General features: G+C 36.1%; 1 protein-coding gene across 4 annotated transcripts in view; it reads left to right on the forward strand.

Moving 5' to 3' along the window:
- Nucleotides 1–21,445, forward strand: part of LNX2 (ligand of numb-protein X 2) — a 104,773-nt gene that overhangs the window by 70,526 nt on the left and 12,802 nt on the right. For 3 of the 4 annotated variants that reach the window (XM_058437729.1, XM_058437728.1, XM_032150578.2), the window contains 4 exons: nt 11,690–11,937; nt 13,135–13,334; nt 18,294–18,662; nt 21,098–21,241. In XM_058437729.1, coding sequence (XP_058293712.1) covers nt 11,690–11,937; nt 13,135–13,334; nt 18,294–18,662; nt 21,098–21,241 — 961 coding nt within the window. Of the gene's footprint in view, nt 1–9,932; nt 9,947–11,689; nt 11,938–13,134; nt 13,335–18,293; nt 18,663–21,097; nt 21,242–21,445 lie in introns of those variants that run through there. The other variant, XM_058437730.1, reaches the window with a different exon arrangement.

Here is a 21,445-nt window from a genome sequence, read left to right on the forward strand (position 1 = left end):
AGGAAATAATCTAAAAGGAGGAAAAACTGTATGTAAATATGTTCGGTGCAACATTGTGCATAGTTTGGTAAATTGGAATCAATATTTAAAAGTAGGGAAGGGTTAAAAAATACTATGCACATAAACTCAGTGGGATATGCAGCCAATAAAAACGATAATTTTGTTGCAATACGGAAATAAATACATTATTTTATTTGCTAAGATCTTGTAAAGATTCTGGATTCAGGGACTAGACTGAACAAGAATTAGGAGTTGGAAAACTAAATATTTAGTGGGGATTTCTGTTTTAATAAAAGCTTTTTAAAAGCTTAAGTAATTTATTTAGCTAATGAGTTTTATAATTTGATTTTGCTAAAAGACTTGATCTTTAACTTAGGAAGAGTTACAGTACACGTCATTTGTGTAGAATCACATAAAATGGCAGAAATAAATACCGATTTCTAAATTTCAAGTTAAGCCAGTTGTACAGCATAAATCTGCAGTAATCTCGATTGCTGTGAAAAGCAATGCATACTACATCATAGTGGACTTAGATGTACAAGTGTAACTGTGATATAGAATGGCTTGCTATTATACTCACACATAAAATCATAGACTTGAAGGAGATTATCTAATCCCCCTCATTTTATTAATCAGGAGACTGAGTCACAAAAATTTAGTTAATGCTGTAGTTAGACTCAAGCTTTACTGTTCTTGTTTACTATTCTGATAAGCCATGTTGAGTCTATCATAGGTCAAGTCATGTTCTCTACTGCTATGTAGTAGTCAAAGATTCATTCTGTATCAATATATTATTGATATTTATTTCTAAACATCAGAGTTAAGACATGAGAAACAGTGAAAAAAACAAAGATTTTATTAAAATGTTGGAAACATTTAGATTTATAGAATGCTTAACTCTAAACTTTGTCGTCTAGAACACAGTTCTAGAGTAGGATAAACAAACTTTTGAAAATGCGTGTAATAATGTAGCATTGCATTTTTTTATCTCTTCTGTAACCAGCAAGCATAGAATCTGAACATGATGGCAGAGGCCTCCTGGAAACTGACACTGGTCTTTTGAATATACTAGTCTGGGTCAGGACTAGTTATGGCTGAAGAATATTTCAGGCTGCTTTTTTCAGTAGAACTGTTCTTTTCAGGGCATAGGCTTCTTTTCTAACTCTTTTATAAACATCAGTTATGAGATGTTAGAGGAACTGAATGAAGTGTCAGTTCAGTTATTTATGATTTAGAGAGCTGAAAGATAACAGTTTCACAGATTTTCAGGAATATTCCTTTAATTAACATGCATTCAAGAATTTAATTTGCAGTTGAAGTATTACTAGTGTTTCTTAACAAACCATTTATAATGAGAATGTAAAAAACCTTGGTAATTGCAAACTGCCTTTTCATTTACATGTTGGTAAAGGCTTATCGATTGAAGGTTTCATTTTCCAGGTGTGCTTATTAGTATCAAAGTTACCAATTTTATCATTTCTAAAGTATCTTAGGCCTGTAATATGAAAGATACAATGAAAAGATGGATGATTGGAAAAGGTGGTGATTTGCCTGATACAGATAGCTAAGAGTGATTATTGAGTATATAAATGTAAAAAAATTATAAAATGTAATATGATTTTTATATGCCATTTGAACAGATAGTGATGAACAGCCTGACCTTTCTCTGTTCTCTTAAATAAGAACATAGAAATTCAGGTAGAAATGTATATTATACAACATTCAATCCTAAATAATATAGTTCATTTGTTTATTCAGCAAATACTGATTTCTGCTATGTGCTAGATACGTTTCTAGGTGTTAGGTAGTCTCTGCAAGTTAGAATCTAATGCTGGGTTGTAGATTCCTTTAGAAACAGAACCATCTCTTTATAGTCTTTCAGTTTATTTGCCCAAAGTTGACAGTCATCTCATGTTAGTCCAATTAAATTGTTGATCTATGTTTCAGTTATTCATTGCTGAGAAACTAACCACCCCAGACATACTGACATAAAACAACAAGCATTTGTTGATTCTGTGAGTCAGGATGCAGACAGGATGAAACAGGGATGGCTTGTCTCTGCTGTCTTTATGTGTAGCACAGCTGGGAAAGAGCTGAAAGCCAGGGACTGCAACAGTTGTAACTGGAGAGTGTACTTCCAAGATGGTTTCTTCATTCACATTTCTGGCACCTTGATGGGAATGACTAGGTGCGTGGGACTTGTCAGCTGGAGAGGCTACAGGTAGCCTTTCCAGCATGACAGCCTCAGGGTATTTAAAGTCCTTACGTAAGTGGTTCAGTGTCTAGTAGGCTGCATGGCCTCGTATGATCTAGCCTTGAAGTTGCCTGGCATCCCTTCTCTGTTGGAAGCAGTCATAAACCGACCCATAACCAAGGAAAGTTTCACCTTGTGATGGGAAGTCAAAAAAATTTGCAGCCATGTTCTAAAACCAACATAAACTAGCAAGAAGAATGATGTTATGAGGCGCAGAATATGATTACTATGACTCTTTGCGGCTTCTCGGTATACAAATCTCACTTGTTTGTTAGAAATTGGTAAGTCTGTAAGTTTCATTGAAATTCATAGGACTTTAGCATCAGCAACAATGAGTCATTGTATAAAAGTTGCATGGCTGTCATGTGCCTTTGCTCTTGAGCTTTTAGGGTTTACAGGAATCTCTTAATTATTGGTAGAAATAGAGCATTAGCAGTAGTTTGCATAAATTTGATAATTTCACATTTAAGATCACCTTCCTATTTGAATGAAATTCTGCTCTTAACAAATGTGTTTTGATTTGAGAAGAGCAAACATTTTTCTCCTACGGATAAAATATTTATGAAAGATGAACATTTTTAAATAAAATTACTATTTTTAACTGATTACATATTAGTGAAATGAAGAGTTTTAAGAGACATGGACAGTCTCTATCTTTGAACAAAGAAATAAAGCCTTTGAAAAATATTCTACATGTTGTACTAAATATGTAACATTTTAATTGTTTCTTTGAAATTCTGCCAAGCAACATCAGCTATATAGCATTCCTCCTACCCTCTACCACTCATCTCCAACCCACCCTTAACGATTTAACATTTAAGCCTTTGGTAATTGTAAGTGCTAGTTGTTGTTGTAGTTTTTAAATTGTGTATTTGTGCCCTAGTTTATGGCAAGGTTCAGAATTACTTTTCCTCTTAAAAATTACAGTTTAATGCCATTATAAAAAGTTTACAATAGAAAACCTTTAAAGAAGCCTCTTTCCTTGCTGAGACCTTTTCTTGTTCATGAGATGGTTATGAAACCTTAAGTTTGTTCAACCTGTGCCACATGCAGCGCAGGAAGGCTGTTGGGATTTTTTTTTTTTTTTAAGCTTATCAGCTGTCATTAGTATTAGTGTATTTTATGTGTGGACCAAGACAATTCTTCTTCTTCCCGTATGGTCCAGGGAAGCCAAAAGATTGGACAACCCTGCTTTAGATGATGGTCCAGGAAAAACTAAATAGAAAAAAAAGGGATCAGGGTAGGCTGAGGCATGATTGCACTTTTAAATTCACACTTTAACTTGGAGAGAAGTTTGTGTTTAGCACATTCTTATTAGTGTTGTTTTTTCATGTATAGTGTGAAAAAGCAGGTGTATGTATTTGCAAATCATGTATATGGCAAGGGTCTAGTATCCAGAATATATAAAGAACTCTTAGAAATGAAAAGATAAATCCAATTTTAAATGGGCAAAGGATTTGAATAGATATTTCTCCAAAGATACTCAAATGGCCAGTAAGCACATGACATGCTCAACATCATTAGTTCATTTTTATATTGGATTATTTGTCTTTTTGCTCAGTTGTAAGAATTTTCTATGTACTCTGGATACTAGACCCTTATCAGATATATGATTTGCATATATTTTCTCCCATTCTGTCAGTTGTCTTTTCACTTTCCTACATCCTTTAAAGAGCAAATAACTAATTTTTATGAAGTTCATTGTTGTTTGCATATGCTTTTGGTGTCATATCTAAGAAAACATTGCTCAATTCAGGGTCACAGAAATTTACATGTATGTTTTCTTCTAAGAGTTTTCTAGTTTTGTCTTTTATAATTCAGTTTTTGATCCATTTTGAATTAATTGCAATGGGAAGTCATAATGTGTATTGTTCAATCCTTTAAATTTTATTGAGGCCTTTTTTTTTTTTTTTTTTTTGTAGACAGCATCTCGCTCTGTCACCCAGGCTAGAGTGAAGCAGTGCAATCTTGGCTCACTGCAACCTCCACCAGCTGGGTTCCAGTGACTCTTGTGCCTCAGCTTCCTGAGTAGCTGGGACTACAGGCGCACTCCACCATGCCTAACTAATTTTTTTTTTTTTTTTTTAATTTTTAGTAGAGATGGGGTCTTGCCGTATTGCACCAGGCTTGTCTCAAACTCCTGAGCTCAGGTGATCCTCCACCTAGGCCTCCCAAAGAGCTAGGATTACAGGCGTGAGCCACCATGCCCAGCCTTGAGGCCTTTTTTAAAATGGCCCAGCACATGGCCTGTCTTGGAAAATGTCCTGCGTGTACTTGGGAATAATGTGCATTCTGCTGTTAATGGATGGAGTGCTCCATATGTCTTTTGGGTCTAATTGGTTTGTAGTGTTAAAGGGTCTATTTTCTGGTTCCGTGTCTAGTTGTTCTACTAGTATTGAAAGTCGAGTATCAAAACTTTATTGTTGATTTGTCTATTTCTCTCTTTGTCATTTTTTACTTATGTATTTTGGGGCCATTTGGTACATTTCTGTTTATAATTGTCGTATCTTGTTATGTTTTTCTGTCTTTTGGTTTATTTATGTTTTTGAATCTGAAGTGTGTCTGTTGTAGACAGTTGGATTATGTTTCTTATAGCCCATTCTGCCAGTCACTGACTTTTTATTGGGATGTTTAATTCATGTAATTTAATGTAATTACTGATAAGGTAGGCTTTACATTTGCCATTTTGCTGTTTGTTTCTATATGTCTTGTTTCTTTTTTCCTCCATTTCTTCCATTTGTGTTAAATATTTTTAATATACTATTTTAATTCCCCTGTCATTTCTTTTAATTAAAATTATTTTCTTAGTGGTTACCCTGGGGCTTACAATTAATATCCTAGTTTATGACAGTCTAGTTTAAATGAATACCAGCTTCATTTTCACTAATGAATTAGTCAGGGATCTCTAAGGAAATAGAGCCAATATATGAGGAATTGGCTGACGTGATTAAGGAGTCTGAAAAATTACACATTCTGCTGTCTGCAAGCTGGCAACCCAGGGAGGTCAGTAGCATAATTCAGACCTTCTCAGTCAGAAGGTCTGGGAACTAGGAGAGCCAGTGATCCCAGTCTGAGGGCAGGAGATGAGATGTCACAACTCAAGCAGTAAGGCAGGAAAATAAGGAATGAATTTATCCTTCCTCCAACTTCTGTTTTCTTCAGGCACTCAAAGGATTGAATGATGCAACCACATTGGGGAGGGCAATCTACTTTATACTTTACCGAGTCCACTGATTCACATGCTATTCTCATGTAGAAACAGCCTCACAGACACACCCAGAAACAATGTTTAATCTGGATACCCCGTGACCCACTCAGTTGACACATAAAATTAACCATCACAAGTAGTATACAAAAACTTTCATTCTCTCTCCCCTCCTGTGTGCTACTACTGTTGTACAAGTTATATCTTTACATATTATATGCCCATCAACACAGAATTACTGCTTTATGTTTTTCTTTTAAATCAGATAGGAGTAAAAGAATTACAAATCAAATAAAATAATTCAGTACTGTACTGATGCTCTTCATTTTTCACATGAACTTGAGTTACTGTTTAGTGTCCTTTCACATCAGCCTGATGGACTTCTTCTAGTGTTTCTTGCAGGTTAAGCATGCTACCAACAAACATTTTGTTTTTACCTAGGAATGTCTCAATTTCTCTTTTATTTTTGAAGTAGGCTGGATATAGACTTCTTGGTTGAGAGTTTTCTCCCCTTCTCTGTCTCCCCTTCCCTCAGAACTTTGAGTATGTCATCCCACTGCCTTCTAGTCTCCATGGTTTCTGAAGAGATATCAGCAGATACTATTGAGGATCCTTTTCCTTGTGATGAGCTGTTCCTCTCTTACTGTTTTCAAGATTCCTTATCTTTGGCTTTCAACAGTTTTATTACGAGGTGTCTAAGTGTGTATATCTTCTAGTTTTCCTACTTGGAGTTTATTAAGCTTCTTGGATGTGTAGATAAATATTTTTCATCAAATTTGGGAAGATTTTGGCCATTATTTCTTCAAATATTCTTTCTGCTCCTTTTGCTCTCTCTCCTTTTGGAACTCTTATTATGTATATGTTTATTCTCTTAGTGATGTCCCACAAGACCATGAGGCTCTGTTCTTTTTTGTTTGTTTGTTTCTTTCCTGTTCCTCAGACTGAATAATCTCAATTAACCTATCTGCAAGTTTGCCAGTTCTTTCTTCTGATTCAATTCTGCTGTTGAACTTTTAGTGAATTCTTTTTTGTTTTGTTTTGTTTTTTTTGGAGACAGAGTTTTGCTCTTGTTGCCCAGGCTAGAGTGCCATGGCGCAATCTCAGCTCACTGCCACTTCTGCCTCCCGTGTTCAAGCAGTTATCCTACCTCAGCCTCCCAAGTAGCTGAGATTACAGGTGTGTGCCACCACACCTGGCTAATTTTGTATTTTTAGTAGAGATGGGGTTTCACCATATCGGTCAGGCTGGTCTTGAACTCCTGTCCCCAAGTGATCCACCCGCCTTGGCCTCCCAAAGTGCTGAGATTAAAGCACCCAGCCATGCATTCTTTTTCATTAAACTTTTTAACCCCAGAATTTCTATTTGGTTCTTTATTATGACTTAATGTTTCTTTACTGATATTTTCTTTTTGATAAGACGTCATTCTCATATTTTTCTTTAGTTCTTTAGATAGGTTTCCTTTACTTCTTTGAACATATCTAAAATAGCTGATGTAAGTTATTGTCTGATAAAGCTAATGCCTGGGCTTCCTTAGGGACAGTTCCTATTGGCTGCCTTTTTTTTTTTTCCTGTGAATGGGCTGTACTTGTTTCTTTGCATGTTTCTTAATTTTGTATTGAACAGTGGACATTTTAAATAATATAACGTGGCAAATCAGAAAACTAGATTCTTCTCCTTCCTGAGGACTTGTTATTGTTGTTTGTTGTTTGTTTGCTACGTGACTCTTATGAACTAATTCTGTAAAATCTCTGCTCATTTTGTGTACTGGACAGCTAATGATTGGACAGAGAATTCTTTAAATGCCTGAGATTAAAAAAATCTCCCCATCTTCCATAGGGGTTCTGTGTGCATGGTGGGGCATGCCACACCCTCAACACTCACGCCACCGACAGCTCCACCTTAGCCTACACACACAGCCCTGAACATAGCTGAACCTCTGGACGTGTCATTCCCTGGCTCTTCCTTGTAAACATTCTGATTAGCCTTTTATTTGTCATCAGGCAGCCACAATCTTCAGCAATGACCTCTGATTTTTTTTTTTTTAACCAATGCTTAACAAATGCCCCCAATGAAAAGGAAGTTTGCCCTGGGTGAGCTCTGAGCCAAGCCAAGTAAAGACAGGCACACAGTCATGCAGGAAACAAGTATAGGGGAAAAAAAGAGAAGAAAAGAAGACAAGCACACAAGAGGGGAACCATAGACAGGTCAGTTAATAACAGATCTCTGGAAATGGGGCTTTGAAGGTTCTCTAGTCTGCTCTTCCAGTGTCTGCCAGCCTCATGATTTCCACTGTGATGTGGGCTGTTGCTTTTCCAATATTCTGGGAAGGTGAGGATGGGAATAGGGTAAACTCAAATGCCACAGAGCTCTCTCTTCTTACTGAGAGTCAGCCATTTTTCTTGAACAAATGTTCTCCCAACTGCTATAATTCTTTGGCTAATTTCCACACTTCAGAAATGGCTGGTTCTGACAATTTCTTCCAGTGTTCTTACTGCTTTTATGGAGGAGAGACTTTTCAGATATTCTTAATTCACCATTTTCACTGACATGACTTGAATTAATTTTTGTTTATTCCTTAGCTATTTTTATCATTTTTCTTGATTCTAAGGTGTTCACATTCTTTCAGTGTCATTAAATACCTGGCATTGTGCAGTGGTTAGTATGCATTGTTTTATTTTGTTTCTACTGCACTACCATCACCCCCACTATTAATACTAATATGACTGACAATAATATAGTGTGTTGTTATACCATGTGTTTCCTAGTGTGAACTAGCTCATATGCAGTTATTATCAGGGAATGATGTCACTGTAGCATAAATCAAATTAGTCCATATATAATTTTTCCCTTATGAGGAGAGCCAGAATAGTGGGAATAGAAGAACAACCTTCAGCAGGAAAGGAAAAATCCCTATTTGGGTCTTGGCTGCTGCAAGAGCATTTTGGTTTTATTTTAAGAAAATTAAAAAACACACTTACATGTACAGATCCCTCCCTCGGGAGGTACAGCCCTCAGCCCATGGCAGATTTCACTGCCTCAGCCAGCCCACCATCTCAGAGCTCCGCTGTATGGTCTAGCATGTGCCTACCTCAATCTAATTAGATGTCGCATGCTCTTCTATTCTATTGTTTTTATTTAATTTTGATATCCTCTGTACTAGTCTCCTGCTATACTGAGTCACCTGCCTGAATAAACCAAGTCACCTCCCCCAGTGCAATTTCAGTTTGTGTTCTTAAATGTTCCATTTCCAAAGATGGATAGGTTTTTGTTTTTGTGATTTCTGTTTTTTAATGATCACTAATACCGTTCTAGCCCCAATGTTCTGTGATTGTGTTTCTAGGTACAAGTTTTTAGAAGAAATTCAATTTATATTTTCCCAAGGCCTAGAAAAAGAATGCCATAGGAATGAATTTAGTATGACACACTGGAAAGAACAGAAGCTAGAAGCCTTTGAAATCAGATCTGAGTTTGTTTGGATTATGGCTCTGCAATTTAATAGCTGTGTGATGTTGGCTTAGTGGTTAAGTCTCAAGTTTCCCATTTTTTAAATGGGGATAACAGAGTAATTGTGAGGATTTAATGAAATAATGTATATAAAGGTTGTTACATGAGTGATTGGCACAAATTAGGCACTCCACAAATGTTGAGTTTTTCCTTTCTCTTTCAGTTCCAAGTATTTTCGGCTTGAGGGATGATGGCTCTGAGCTGTCTGTAGTCATGAGCTTTTTTCTGCCCGAGTCTGCTCTGATCTACTCATTCCCTAATAGTTTTTTTTAAATATAGTTTTATTGAGATTCACATATCATCAAATTCACCTATTTTATAAATTCATTATAAATTGCCCACTTTAAATAAATTAACTTTATTTAAAGTGTGCAATTCAGTGCTATTTAGTGTATTCACAGAATTACGTGACCGTCATCACAATCCAATTTTTAGAACATTTTCAGCATACCTAAAAGAAACCCAATACCCATTAGAAGCCATTTCCCATTCCCCGATACACAGGTTTTGAGTGTCTACCCCAATTCTTTTTTTTCCTTTAAGCCCTGTTGCAGTTTTTCTAGAATACATATATTATGTTAAAAGAAATGTTTGTAGTATAATCTGGGCTTTTGCCCTCATCAGTGAAAGTGTTCTTTCTAAGGTTACCTTCTAATTGCCAAGTCTACCAACACTCTTTGGTCTTTATTTTATTTGCCCTTTCTGTGGCCGTTTGCACTATTGGTCACTTTTTGTTGTTGCTGTCGACTGCTTGTCTCCCTAGTTAAGTTTGCACTCTTTGTCTCATAATCTCCTTCTGTCTAGTTGTTCAATCTCATCTACTCAGCTGATCCATCTCATTTAAATGTGGGTTTTCCCAAAGGTTCGATCTATAGCCTTCCTCTTCTAATGCTGAGTTAAATAATTTTTCTGTATTTTTACATGATGTCATTTTTAATATTTTTCTTTAGTTCCTGTTAGCAGTTTGCTGTCTCACTGGGAATGTAAGTATACCTGTTACTTTACCTCTCTAACAACTTTAGCTTTTCCTTTTAAAAGTTATTTTTGTGTGTTTAATAACTATAAGATAGGCCTTACATATTTCGTTTGTGAAAGTGTAGAGTTGTTAGCTAGACTGATTCCCAGATGTACGTAATTTGTCTGTATTTCTTCTTCAGTTCCAGTTCCTGGTTCATTTTTTCCATTGAAGACTAGCTATTCTTGTGTAGACATTTGTGTATGATGTGATTTTGTAAATTAAATCTTTACCTGTCTTTTCAGTCATATTATTTTTATGGTCTAGTTTTAGCCTCAACTTTTTTTTGAATAACATATTTTAAAAATATATTTCGAATTAAACCTGCTTACTTGACAAAAGTAATTTTTTTCATGATCTAATTTTCAAAAATACTTGTCAGGCCCTTGCACAAGAGCATTCCCTGGAGTGCTGTACAACAATACAGATGAGAAAACCACTTGTCCCCCTTCTTAACAAGGTGTGGAGCAAACAAGAAATGAGAGAAAGGTGAATAAAGACATTTCATAGTGAATCCCTTTCAATAACTTGAAATCCAGGATTTAAAAGAAATCTTTTGTTCAGGAGGGAAAATGTATTACTTTTATAGTTAAGTGATAGCTTTTACTTTTAATTGTATTTAATTCTGTGTTGTGTTAGAAATTTTGGATTTTTAAAAATATTGTTGAGTGAAGGTCTGCAACCCTAGGCATAATAAGGTCTGTGATCACCCATCCTACCAAGCGTTACTGTAGCTAATTACAGCCAAAGCAGGTGGCATCCACAGAGTCGTGGTAGGTCTCAGGTATATGTGTCCAACTTTCCTTCACTAATCTTTTCCTCCTCCCATCCTTCAAACTAGGTGTTACTAGTCACTGTCCAATCAAGGTGTCCAATGGAAAGGCACTGGCCCCTTGACATCACTTTTAATATTTGTTATATAGAGCCTTTATTTAAATGTTTCCTTGATTATAAGTTTAAAAACAAGCATCCATCTGCTCCTTTTGTTTGCTTAAATAAGTAAAAACAAACAGGTTAACGGTCGTGATTTCTGGGTGTTTCTGTAAGTTTCCATAAGTTTCCAAGTACTTGGAATATATTCTTCAGTTTATATAGCATATCAATAATTCTGTTGAAATTCTAATTTCACAAACTAGGAGGCATATTTTTCTTTCCATGTCTATCATAAAATAAATTATGTGGGTCTTTCCTTTGCCTTCCTGTAAGTTGTAAAGCTTCAGATGTCTCACTACCCACTAATTAATGAGCGTGTCATGTATCTGTGAAGAGTGTTGAAGCATGGTGGCACAATCAAGGTCTAAGTCAGGACGCAACCACTTGTGGGAGAAGACTGCTGATTTCACTGCTGTGGTTAAGCCATTTAACCTGTAAATGGGTTATGTAATCAGAATTTCAGAATAATTCTTGCAGTACAGAGGTGACTATGAGGGTGTTTTCTGGTGACAAGTATATACCTGCATACAATTTTTTACTGACGTATTCTTTGGATACATACCAAACCATTATTCATGCTAATACCTTCTGTTCTTGCTTATCCACTCTATGGAGCAGTAAGAACTTAGTGTGAGTGGAGATTAGGATCAGAACTATGTACTGCCTATAGGTACTTCTAGCTTCCGGTTCTGTTTGTGTAGAAGCTACTAGTCCCCCTCCCTATTTTGTTTGTTTGTTTTCAAAATCATCTGGAAACCATCTGATATTCTTTTTCTAGATGTCCTGGAGCTTCTCATCGGAGAGTTGTCCTGGAGAGAAGGAAAACTAGTAGAACTCAGGCAGAGATTGAGAATGAAAATGGGCCCACTCTACTAGATCCTGCGGGTACCTTATCTCCAGAAACAGACTGTTTGGGGACAGGCACAGTGCCTGCGGAGCGGCACTTGGCATCAGCGTCTCTTCCCACATGGAGTGAGGAGCCTGGCCTTGACAACCCTGCCTTTGAGGAGAGCGCCGGAGCTGACAGTATGTGTGGTGCAACTCCTTGTGTATTTCATCTCTATTTCCTTTCTTCCCACTACTTCCCCAACATGTACTTTTTTCTTCTTTAAAGACAAATTTAAAAAATAAAAAAACAAATAAAAAAAAGAAAAACTTTATTGAGATGTAATTTATATACATCATTCACCCTTTTCATTGTACAATTCTAACAGTTTGCATTTTAGAAACAAATCACAAATCTTACCCCCGAGGGAGATGGTCCTAACCCATCCCTTTTCTGTTGCAGTCTGTGAACTCACTAGTCATTCACATGGTTATTACTGTCTGTGTGTCTGTGTTCAGAAACTTGTTTGCTTCTTGTCATAAGAAGTCAACATCAAGAACAACACAAATGCTATTCTGTGTCAGGCACTGTGCTAAACATTTTATATGTATTAGCTATTTAGATGCTTGTAACATTTTAAGTTTGGGGTTTTTTTTGTTTTGTTTTTTTTTAACAAGAAAACTGAGGCTTGAGAGATTAATTGGTCAAGTTTATACAACCAGTAAGTGACTGGGTTTGTATTTGACTCCAAGACCATGCGTCTCACCATTATACACCTCTGGTACCAGCCACTGCTCTATAACCCACTAGGAAATGAACAGAAGGCCCGTAGTCATGGATCTTGGGCATGTCATGGTAGTGGGCCCTTGATATTTCCTTTTAAAAATGATTTTCTTTTTCCAAGCTCTACGACAAATTTGAATTTTCTTTGCCGCAACTATGTGCCTTCTTCATTTCCTACGTCTCCATTCAAGACCCACCGCTTCTCACGAGCTCGATGTGGCTACTCTCTCAACACGTGTGCTGTTTCTATGCCACAGAGCTAGTGTTTCCTTTGTACTGCCTCGCATTATGTATAGTTGTTTCGTGGTCCAAATTTTCTCTCATCAATGAGGATAGAATGACTTTCTTTTCATATTTCTTAGTCAGATCACTGTGTCGTCCCTAGTGATCTGATACATAGTAGCTATTTATTATTTACTGATCACTTTTAGTAGAGAAAATTTTTGGATAATCTTAACAACAGATATTTTGTCATTTTGTTTCTTATCCAGTGATACTGCTTAGCTGTTAGTCATGTATTAATGTGACATACTTACCTGAAGATAATCAGAATATAAATTGTTGGGTTTTTTTTTTAACATCTGTTTTTGTCTGTCTCATTTTTAACTTGGCAGCCACACAACAGCCACTTAGTTTACCAGAAGGAGAAATCACCACGATTGAAATTCATCGATCCAATCCTTACATTCAGTTAGGAATCAGCATTGTGGGTGGCAATGAAACACCATTGATTAACATTGTCATCCAGGAGGTCTATCGGGATGGGGTCATTGCCAGAGACGGGAGACTTCTTGCTGGAGACCAGATTCTTCAGGTATCAGTTTTAATTATTCTGTTAACTTGTGCCTTTTTGTTCCATTCTTAACACTTAAACCTTAGAAAATTGTGCTGTTATGGAACCTAAATTATATATAGATTAGTTTTACTGTTTCTGTATGCAAAACATCAGAATTTAGCTGTAATTTGTGTTATTTTCCCATATACACAGAATATTTTTTCTTCCTATCTTAATTTTCAATGCTGCATGCTGTGTGGCTTGGCACATGATCTCAGGCTCACTGAGAGCTAGCTAGACTCTTCCTTGGGCTGACTAGCCTCTTCCTGCTTGGACTTCTTGAATGGCTGTTCAAGGGTCACCTTCATCCATGTTGAAATTATCATCTCATTGGTATTATTTTATACCCAGTTTTCCCATTCATTACCTTCATTGTTGGATTTATCCTTTTCTATACAGACTACTAAAATCTAGAAAAGAAGGAACCATGCAGCACTCATAATTTATACCACAGATTATAAGATAGAGTTCAGAAATCTTACAGTCATCTCCTATCAACTCCCTAATGCACCCTCCTCAGCAAACACTCTAACTCTGCATTTTCAATAATCCCCTTCACTCCCCTTACTGTTTTCCCTTTCAGCAGATGATCTTTAAGAAGAAACAGGTATTCTCCAAAAATAACTAGCATGGGACAAGATATTTTATTAGAGGGCAAGTTGAGATGAGGGGAGGAGGATGGTAAGAGTTCTACAATAGCGGAGTTGATGTTAATACTGGCCTGGACCATTTTCATCATACAAAGGTGATAATAATTGAAGCTTAAAAATGGATAACTTCTAGGAGAGAGAAGAAATATTCATGAACAAGAAAAAATGTCTCCTGTCAACCCAAGCACAGGGACTACTCTCTCTCCTTGGATTTGTGGTTCGGTCCTTCACCATGACCTGTTGATAGCTACACCCTGCTTCCATTTTCCTGCCACTTCTTGAGTCTAGGACTTCTCTTCTTCATATCTAATTTAGTAGAATACCCCATTGTATACTTCTGCCTCCCAACTCTCCTCCCTTAAATCTGAAACAATCACTGCCAGGTTAATACATCAGTAACCCTGCTTACCTTGCAAAGATTTAACTAGGAGGTCAAGTCCAGACTGATTAATCTAATAGTCAGGGTCCTCCATGGTCTCTTCTACAACCTGTCTTGTTAATCTCAACTCTTCATTTCAGGCACACCAGCTCATTCATTTCTCACAACGTTCTAGGCACTATACTAGTTGCTGGTGGTACATTTCAGAGCAAAATACTGACCTGTCCTCATGGAATATACAATCTAGTAGAAAAGCCAAACATAGCAGTTTTCTTCCTTCCCTGCAAACACCTTATTCCCACATTGCAGCCTGTCCTCATCTAATGAGCCAGTTTGTTCACCTTCATCCTTAAAGCTTTTGTTCAGCCATTCTCCCCCATACTGATTCCTCCTACATTAGTTATTATTGGCATTCATCACTTTTCTCTTCATCACTTGGCACGTGATCAGTTACAGTGAATTGTTTGAACATTTTACGTATGTAGGCATGATCTAAGGTAATTGCAACCACCCTAGTGGTACAGATTATGATACAGATTTCTCATAGCTTCTAGTAAGTGCTCAGAAAATACTTGCTGAGTCAATAAAAGAGTGAATTTGAATATAAGATGCTGTCTGGAATAGCCATCTCTTTTATTAAAAGAAAAACTTGGTTAGGATTTTTAGTTCTTGAAAAGAAATCTCTAGACTTGGGGCTGTGGGAGGCTACAAAGGCAGCCAGGATTGACCCTACTAGGGATTCTTGGGTTTGATTTCCACTCCCGCTTGTATGCTGCTTTCCATGGTGTATTATTCCAGAAAATAACACCAAGCCCAAAACCCTTCCTTCATTACCCCTAGCATGGCTGAGACAGACTGAACTTTCAAACAGTGTTTTGTTTTTTTGCCAAATACTTAGACGTAATAGAGGAATAAAGGAATATAACTAATCCAGCTCATATAAAATCAGATTTCTGATCCTGTCATAGCTAGCTATTTAGTTATCCTAGCTGCATTTTATGATATTAGTACTCTAGCTGCACAGGCTGGCACAACTTCTAGGACCCCTTGTATTATTTACATCCCAGCTCCTGACTTGATTTTGCATAGAGGGACTCTTATAGCTCATTTCCCAGATTCATCCTCCCAGACATCTTGACACTTTGGTGGTCAGGATGAGGAAGGGCAGATAGTCCTTTTCTGCAGCCCACTGAGTGTTCTTTGACTCTCCTACTTCTGGGCTTTTTAGCTGAAATGTAAGTGTACACTTATTTTTGTGTTTTGCTACTAGCCCAGTATTGTTACCATGTTTATACATTTTTCATTCTCTTTCTTAATTTTAAAAATAAAAACAAATGTTTTTATTTATATTTCTTTGAATATAACTGAGATTCGTTTAAGTTTTTTTTACTAATACATTTCATCAGTGGGCTTGTTTCTGTTTTAGAGAATGGTTCATTAACACAACTGAATCTTTAGACCTCAAAAGATTGTAATTATCTGAAATTATCAACCATATTTTTGGGAATTAATTCAGTTATAAAGTCTACATTATAGAAATTCCACTGCATTATTACTGTTTATGGAAACCTGTATACTAATAACTCCAATAATGGCAATCTTACATCTAGTTTAATTATTCAAATTGATAAGAAAAGTCTGAGCACATAATCTGATTAATGAATTCACAAAGGATCTCTCCTATTATAGGCCCTGACTTCTGGTTGGCTTTTAACTGGTGTGTTGGAGCCAATAAGTAAAGCCACCCCATTTTCCCACATATGGACTATTTATGTTTATTCAAGAATAAACACTTGGAAAGAGGCCTATTGGTATTTTTTACTATCTGGTTACCTCCAACTTTATATAAGCTAAATAAATATAACACAGTGAGCCAATTTGAAAATCTTGAAGAGGCAGTAAGATGGTTCATTTGCAGACCAGAGAGCTAGCTTGCATTTTCATTTTTGCAGCCATATACATAAGCAGTGTGTGGCTTTAGTGGTTTTCCCACATTTATATATATTTATTTACATATACAAATGTTATTAAATAGCCTCTTTGAAAAGGAGAACCATATGCTTTCAGAGCTTTTTGCTACTCTTAGAGTTTCATATGCAGCCTCTTTGAGCAGTTTTGAAGAAAAAAAAATACTGCTATTATAAATTACCTCAATATCATTATTATTAATAAAAGTAATATAACTTAGAACATTATTAAGAATAAGTATTTTCAGTTTAATGAAGTCATCAATAATGTAGGCATTTTCAGTTCTGAAGGAAAATAATTACTGCTGTTGATTATATTGATAAAAAAACACATTTAGCTCAAAAATGAGATAGTTTGCTATGCTGATGTTATTTTTCCAAAATCTAGAAACAGTATTTTATTTGGTTTCTGCTTTCTCTGAATTTCACCGGCAACCATGCATTCCTGGAGGAAAAATCTTTTTCCAGTTGTAGAATAATCCCCAGCCTGCTTCACAAAGATGTTATGAGGCTGCATGTTTACACATGGCTGGATTTTACACATGGCTGCATGTTTACACATGGCTGGATTTTAGCCAGACATTTTGTAAAGTCATTTGTGATATGTGTGATATGTCTGAATATAAGATAGAAAAATGTGAACCTACAGGTAGGTAGCTTTGTAGCTAAATAGTTGGAAATGGTGGTTTGACTAATGAATCTATATCTGCCTGGATTTTTAGAAGCTGCTTTCTAAATATAATAGAACTTTAGAAGTTCCATTCTTGCCCCTGTATTATTCAATACTTTTACCAAGGACTTGGATGACTACCAAATTCATAGATGTTGCAGACTTGGGAGAAAGCAAGTTTGTGTGTGACATGTGTGTATTTGGTGACTGAATTCTGAAAGGTGTTAATAGGTCAAAATCAACAAAATTCAAAATAGTATTTACAACTATCAATCCTAAGTAAATAGGAAGAGTGAAGTCTTGCCTAATGTGGATTTGTGTGAAAAAGATGCAAGAATTTTAGCTGATCATAAACACCTAACTCAGAGCCTGTGATATAACAGATGGTCAGAGGATGTTGGTTTCATTTCAGACCGATTCAGAGAAGAACTCTAATTGTGATAAATGCTAAGAATCAATGCTCATCTCTTGTAACTAAAGAAATAATTGAAGTTAGGTGTTATTTTCTAACTGCTGTTACATATCCAAGGATCAGTCACTATACTTTTTTCAAGATTATAACGGTGAATACATAAATGTTATATGAGTATTGAATAATGCATTAGATACACATTATATTTTACTTTTAATGGTAAAAACCGTAATTACTTTTGCACCAACCTAATATTTCTGTGCTGAAGAATTAGAGTGAAATTACAATTAACCTGGTTTTCTTTCAAGTAAAAGTCACTTATCTAAAATAAGGTTGTATACCTGAAATGTGCTCCTTTCCTTAAAATAACAATTTGTTTTCTCTAGCTTAAGTGTATTTAATTTGGAAAAAGCAAATTTGTAATCTAGTAAAACTTAAATTTCTGTTCCACTAGAATTAGTATTTATTTCATTAGCACTTGCCACATGTTAATCTGTTCATTCTCATACTGATCCCATGAAGTGAACACATTTTACAGATGAGGAGACTCATTCAGACAAGTTCTATAATTTGCCTAAGGTTATCAGTTAGTAAATGGTAGTACCTAGGACTCTAATTCAAGACCGTCATTAAAGCCCGTGATCCTAGCTACTATTCTCTCCTTGATGCTAGTCATTGTAAGTTAATATTAGAAACTGTGTTTTTAAATGTCTTTAATGTGCTTTTCTTTGTAAATAATGATTGTATAGCATTCTCACCATACTTAGCACTCTCACAATACTTAGTTTCCTGTGGAAATATTACATAAACATTCCTACAAATTGGAAAAATAAAAAGTTGTCACAATTCTTTTTTTCTAGGTCAACAACTACAATATCAGCAATGTGTCCCATAACTATGCCAGAGCTGTCCTTTCGCAGCCCTGCAGCACACTGCATCTTACTGTGCTTCGAGAGAGGCGCTTTGGCAACCGAGCACACAACCATTCTGATAGTAACTCTCCACGAGAAGAGATTTTCCAAGTGGCTCTTCATAAACGGGACTCTGGTGAACAGCTTGGCATTAAGTTGGTGCGAAGGACAGATGAGCCAGGGGTTTTTATTCTTGACCTGTTGGAAGGGGGGTTGGCTGCCCAGGATGGCAGGCTGAGCAGCAATGACCGAGTGCTGGCCATCAATGGGCACGACCTGAAGCATGGAACTCCGGAGCTTGCTGCCCAGATTATTCAGGTAAACCCTCTTGGCCTTCATTCCAAAGGCTTGGCCAAAATGATCATTTAGTAGTATTTGTTTTCATTGGCCAGTAACATCAGAATTCAGGGGACATTTTATATTTCATTAGAAAATCAGGTGTGGCTACCTGAATTCTTTAAAATCCACACTAGTATAACTTCATTGGAGATAGTCTTTTCTAAAAACTATATCCCTGTGAATTTTGGGGATGGTTATTTACAGAGTGTAGGCTCTACTGTTTCACATTCATTTCTCATTTGGGTCCTGGGTTCTACTATTAAGCCAGATGTAGCAGATGGTAGTGTCCACCTTTTAGAAGCGAGGAAAGGGAGGCTCAAAAGAGCTGTGATTACCAAGGATCTGACTTACCTGGTCTCTTAACTCCCTGTCAGGATCTATATAAATAGACGAAGAATAACTCTTATCTCTACAGTGCTTTGTTGTTGTTTCTAAGGAATTCACAGTGTTTAAAATACATGATAAAATTTGTCCTCATAGCATTTTTGTGACATAAGTAAGGATAGTCATTATTAGAGAAAGAACATATTTTTCATAAAAGCATAAAGACAGATAAGTTGGAAAGTCATCCAGAGGAGATCTATACATTCTGCAACATGCCATAGCGTTTAATGATACGAGCAACTTCTCCAGTGATAAGGGTGCAACAAAAAGATGTTTTTCTTAAAGTTAGCAAAACAAAACACTGTAAAGGAAATCAAGAATTATGTAATTGAGGATCAGGAAGTAGGGTAGGCCGATAGTCATTGAAGAATGTGTTTACAACACAGAATCAAATAACAATGAAAATTTAAGACTATAAGAAAATCCAAGTCTCAACCTTCTTTATTGTATTGAGAGGAGATTCTGATATTGGTCTAATTTCATAGACTTGAGGTTTAAAGAAATTGGATGCCTTAAAATTTCCTCAAATCAAAGGCAACGTTAGGACCTATATCTGTGGGTATTAGCCAGCAGCTGCACCACTAAAACCCAGCTCATCTTGTAAGAGTGGAGATTGGTGGGAGGGAGGGGAGAAAAGAGGAGGAGGAAGAAGAAAGCTAATAGAGTTATAGCATTTGTTTGAGTAAAAGAGTCAAGTGAGAGTCCAGATCAATAAGATAGAAAATAATAGATGGACTATATGTATTTCAGGCAATGTTTAAATTATCTAATCTAGTTCATTCAATTGGATGATTCTAACTACATTTCTAACCAAAATGTGAAAAATACAGATACACAGATAGAAAATGTATTTTAAATTGTCCATGATCATATTTTATATTTGGATGTTATAAATAGTTTCAACATATTTTGTGCTATAATTTTCTCCAAATAATGGAAAACTAAAGTTACACTATTTGTTTCTTTTTGAAAATAAGTAAAAGCCTTATTGTTTTTGGATTTTAAAAGATAACATATACTCCATGTCTTAAAAGGAGACCAATAGTAAATGATTTTAGTAAGGCATTAAACTTGTTTCTCACTTATTTTCTAATGTAAGAATTGAAAATAAAGTGATTTCTTAACATTATTGACTATAATCATGGGAGAGGTCTCCACTTTGTACCACAATTTCTTTAAAGCAGGCTATCATATTTTCCCATAGGAATTACAGTAAAATTCGGCATTGTGGTCATGACCAAGAGTCAGCATCAAATAAATTAGACTTATACTTTAAAAGGAAGCATTAAATAACTTGTAAAAATGTAACCAATGTAAACATATGTTCAAAATATGATAGCTAACAAGCCTCTAAATTTAAAACGATAGTCATGAACCTCTAAAATAATTTAACACTTGAGACGTGTGTCACATTCACACACGTATGCTATATATATATATATACACACACATACATATAAAGGCTTGTTATGCAGGATTTCTGTAGTCATTCTTTTCAAGAATGTTGAAGCTGATATCCTATTTTTGACTCAGATCTATAGCAGCAGAAACAAAGCTGTGCAGAATTTCATTATTATTTCTGAAGTAGCCACCATGGAAATTTATTTCAAAAGTCACAATGGACTTTAATCAAGTTTCGAAGCAGTTCTTCCTTTTGTTTTATTTCCTTTGCTCTGTCTGGCAATATCAAGGCCAACCTTGAAGATGCAAAGAAGTATTACAAGAAAAGTTACCAATCATGGGGCGATAAGAGCCCAGGCAGTGTGACCACTTTGCCTTGGTCATTTTGGAGGTGGGGTTGCAGGGGGCATGCCCGAGATTTTTGTGTGTATGCTCTTCAACTGCAGAAGTTTTAAGATATTAGCTAATGAAATGAACTCATTCCTCTTGCCACCAGGTGCTTGCAGTCACTGTCCAGATGACGCCCTGGTACAGTGATTGAGAAGTGCATTGAAAATTACACTGTGTGTAATCTTTAAAATGACAAACCTCATTAGTCACTTGTGGTAATGTATTTGCGTTTTCTCCAGGCCAGTGGAGAGAGAGTGAATTTAACAATTGCTAGACCAGGGAAACCCCAGCCTGGTAACACCATTAGAGAAGCAGGAAATCATAGCAGCAGCAGCCAGCACCACACACCACCACCGTATTACAGCAGACCAAGCTCACATAAGGTGAGGATTTTTTTTTTTTATGCCACCATCAAAGGATCGTTGTTACAAGCTGGTAAGATTTAAATGAAGGTTTTTTGTTTGTCAGTCATACCTCAATAAAGCAGTTTTTTTAAAAAAAGATTCAAATGAGGGTTGTTATTCTGTTGAAAAATATAGGTGTTTGGAATGTGAAATGTATATGTTTTGCTACCTTGGAAAGTGACT

This window comes from Hylobates moloch, unplaced genomic scaffold, assembly GCF_009828535.3.
Source record: "Hylobates moloch isolate HMO894 unplaced genomic scaffold, HMol_V3 SCAFFOLD_4, whole genome shotgun sequence".
Taxonomy (NCBI): Eukaryota; Metazoa; Chordata; class Mammalia; order Primates; family Hylobatidae; genus Hylobates; species Hylobates moloch.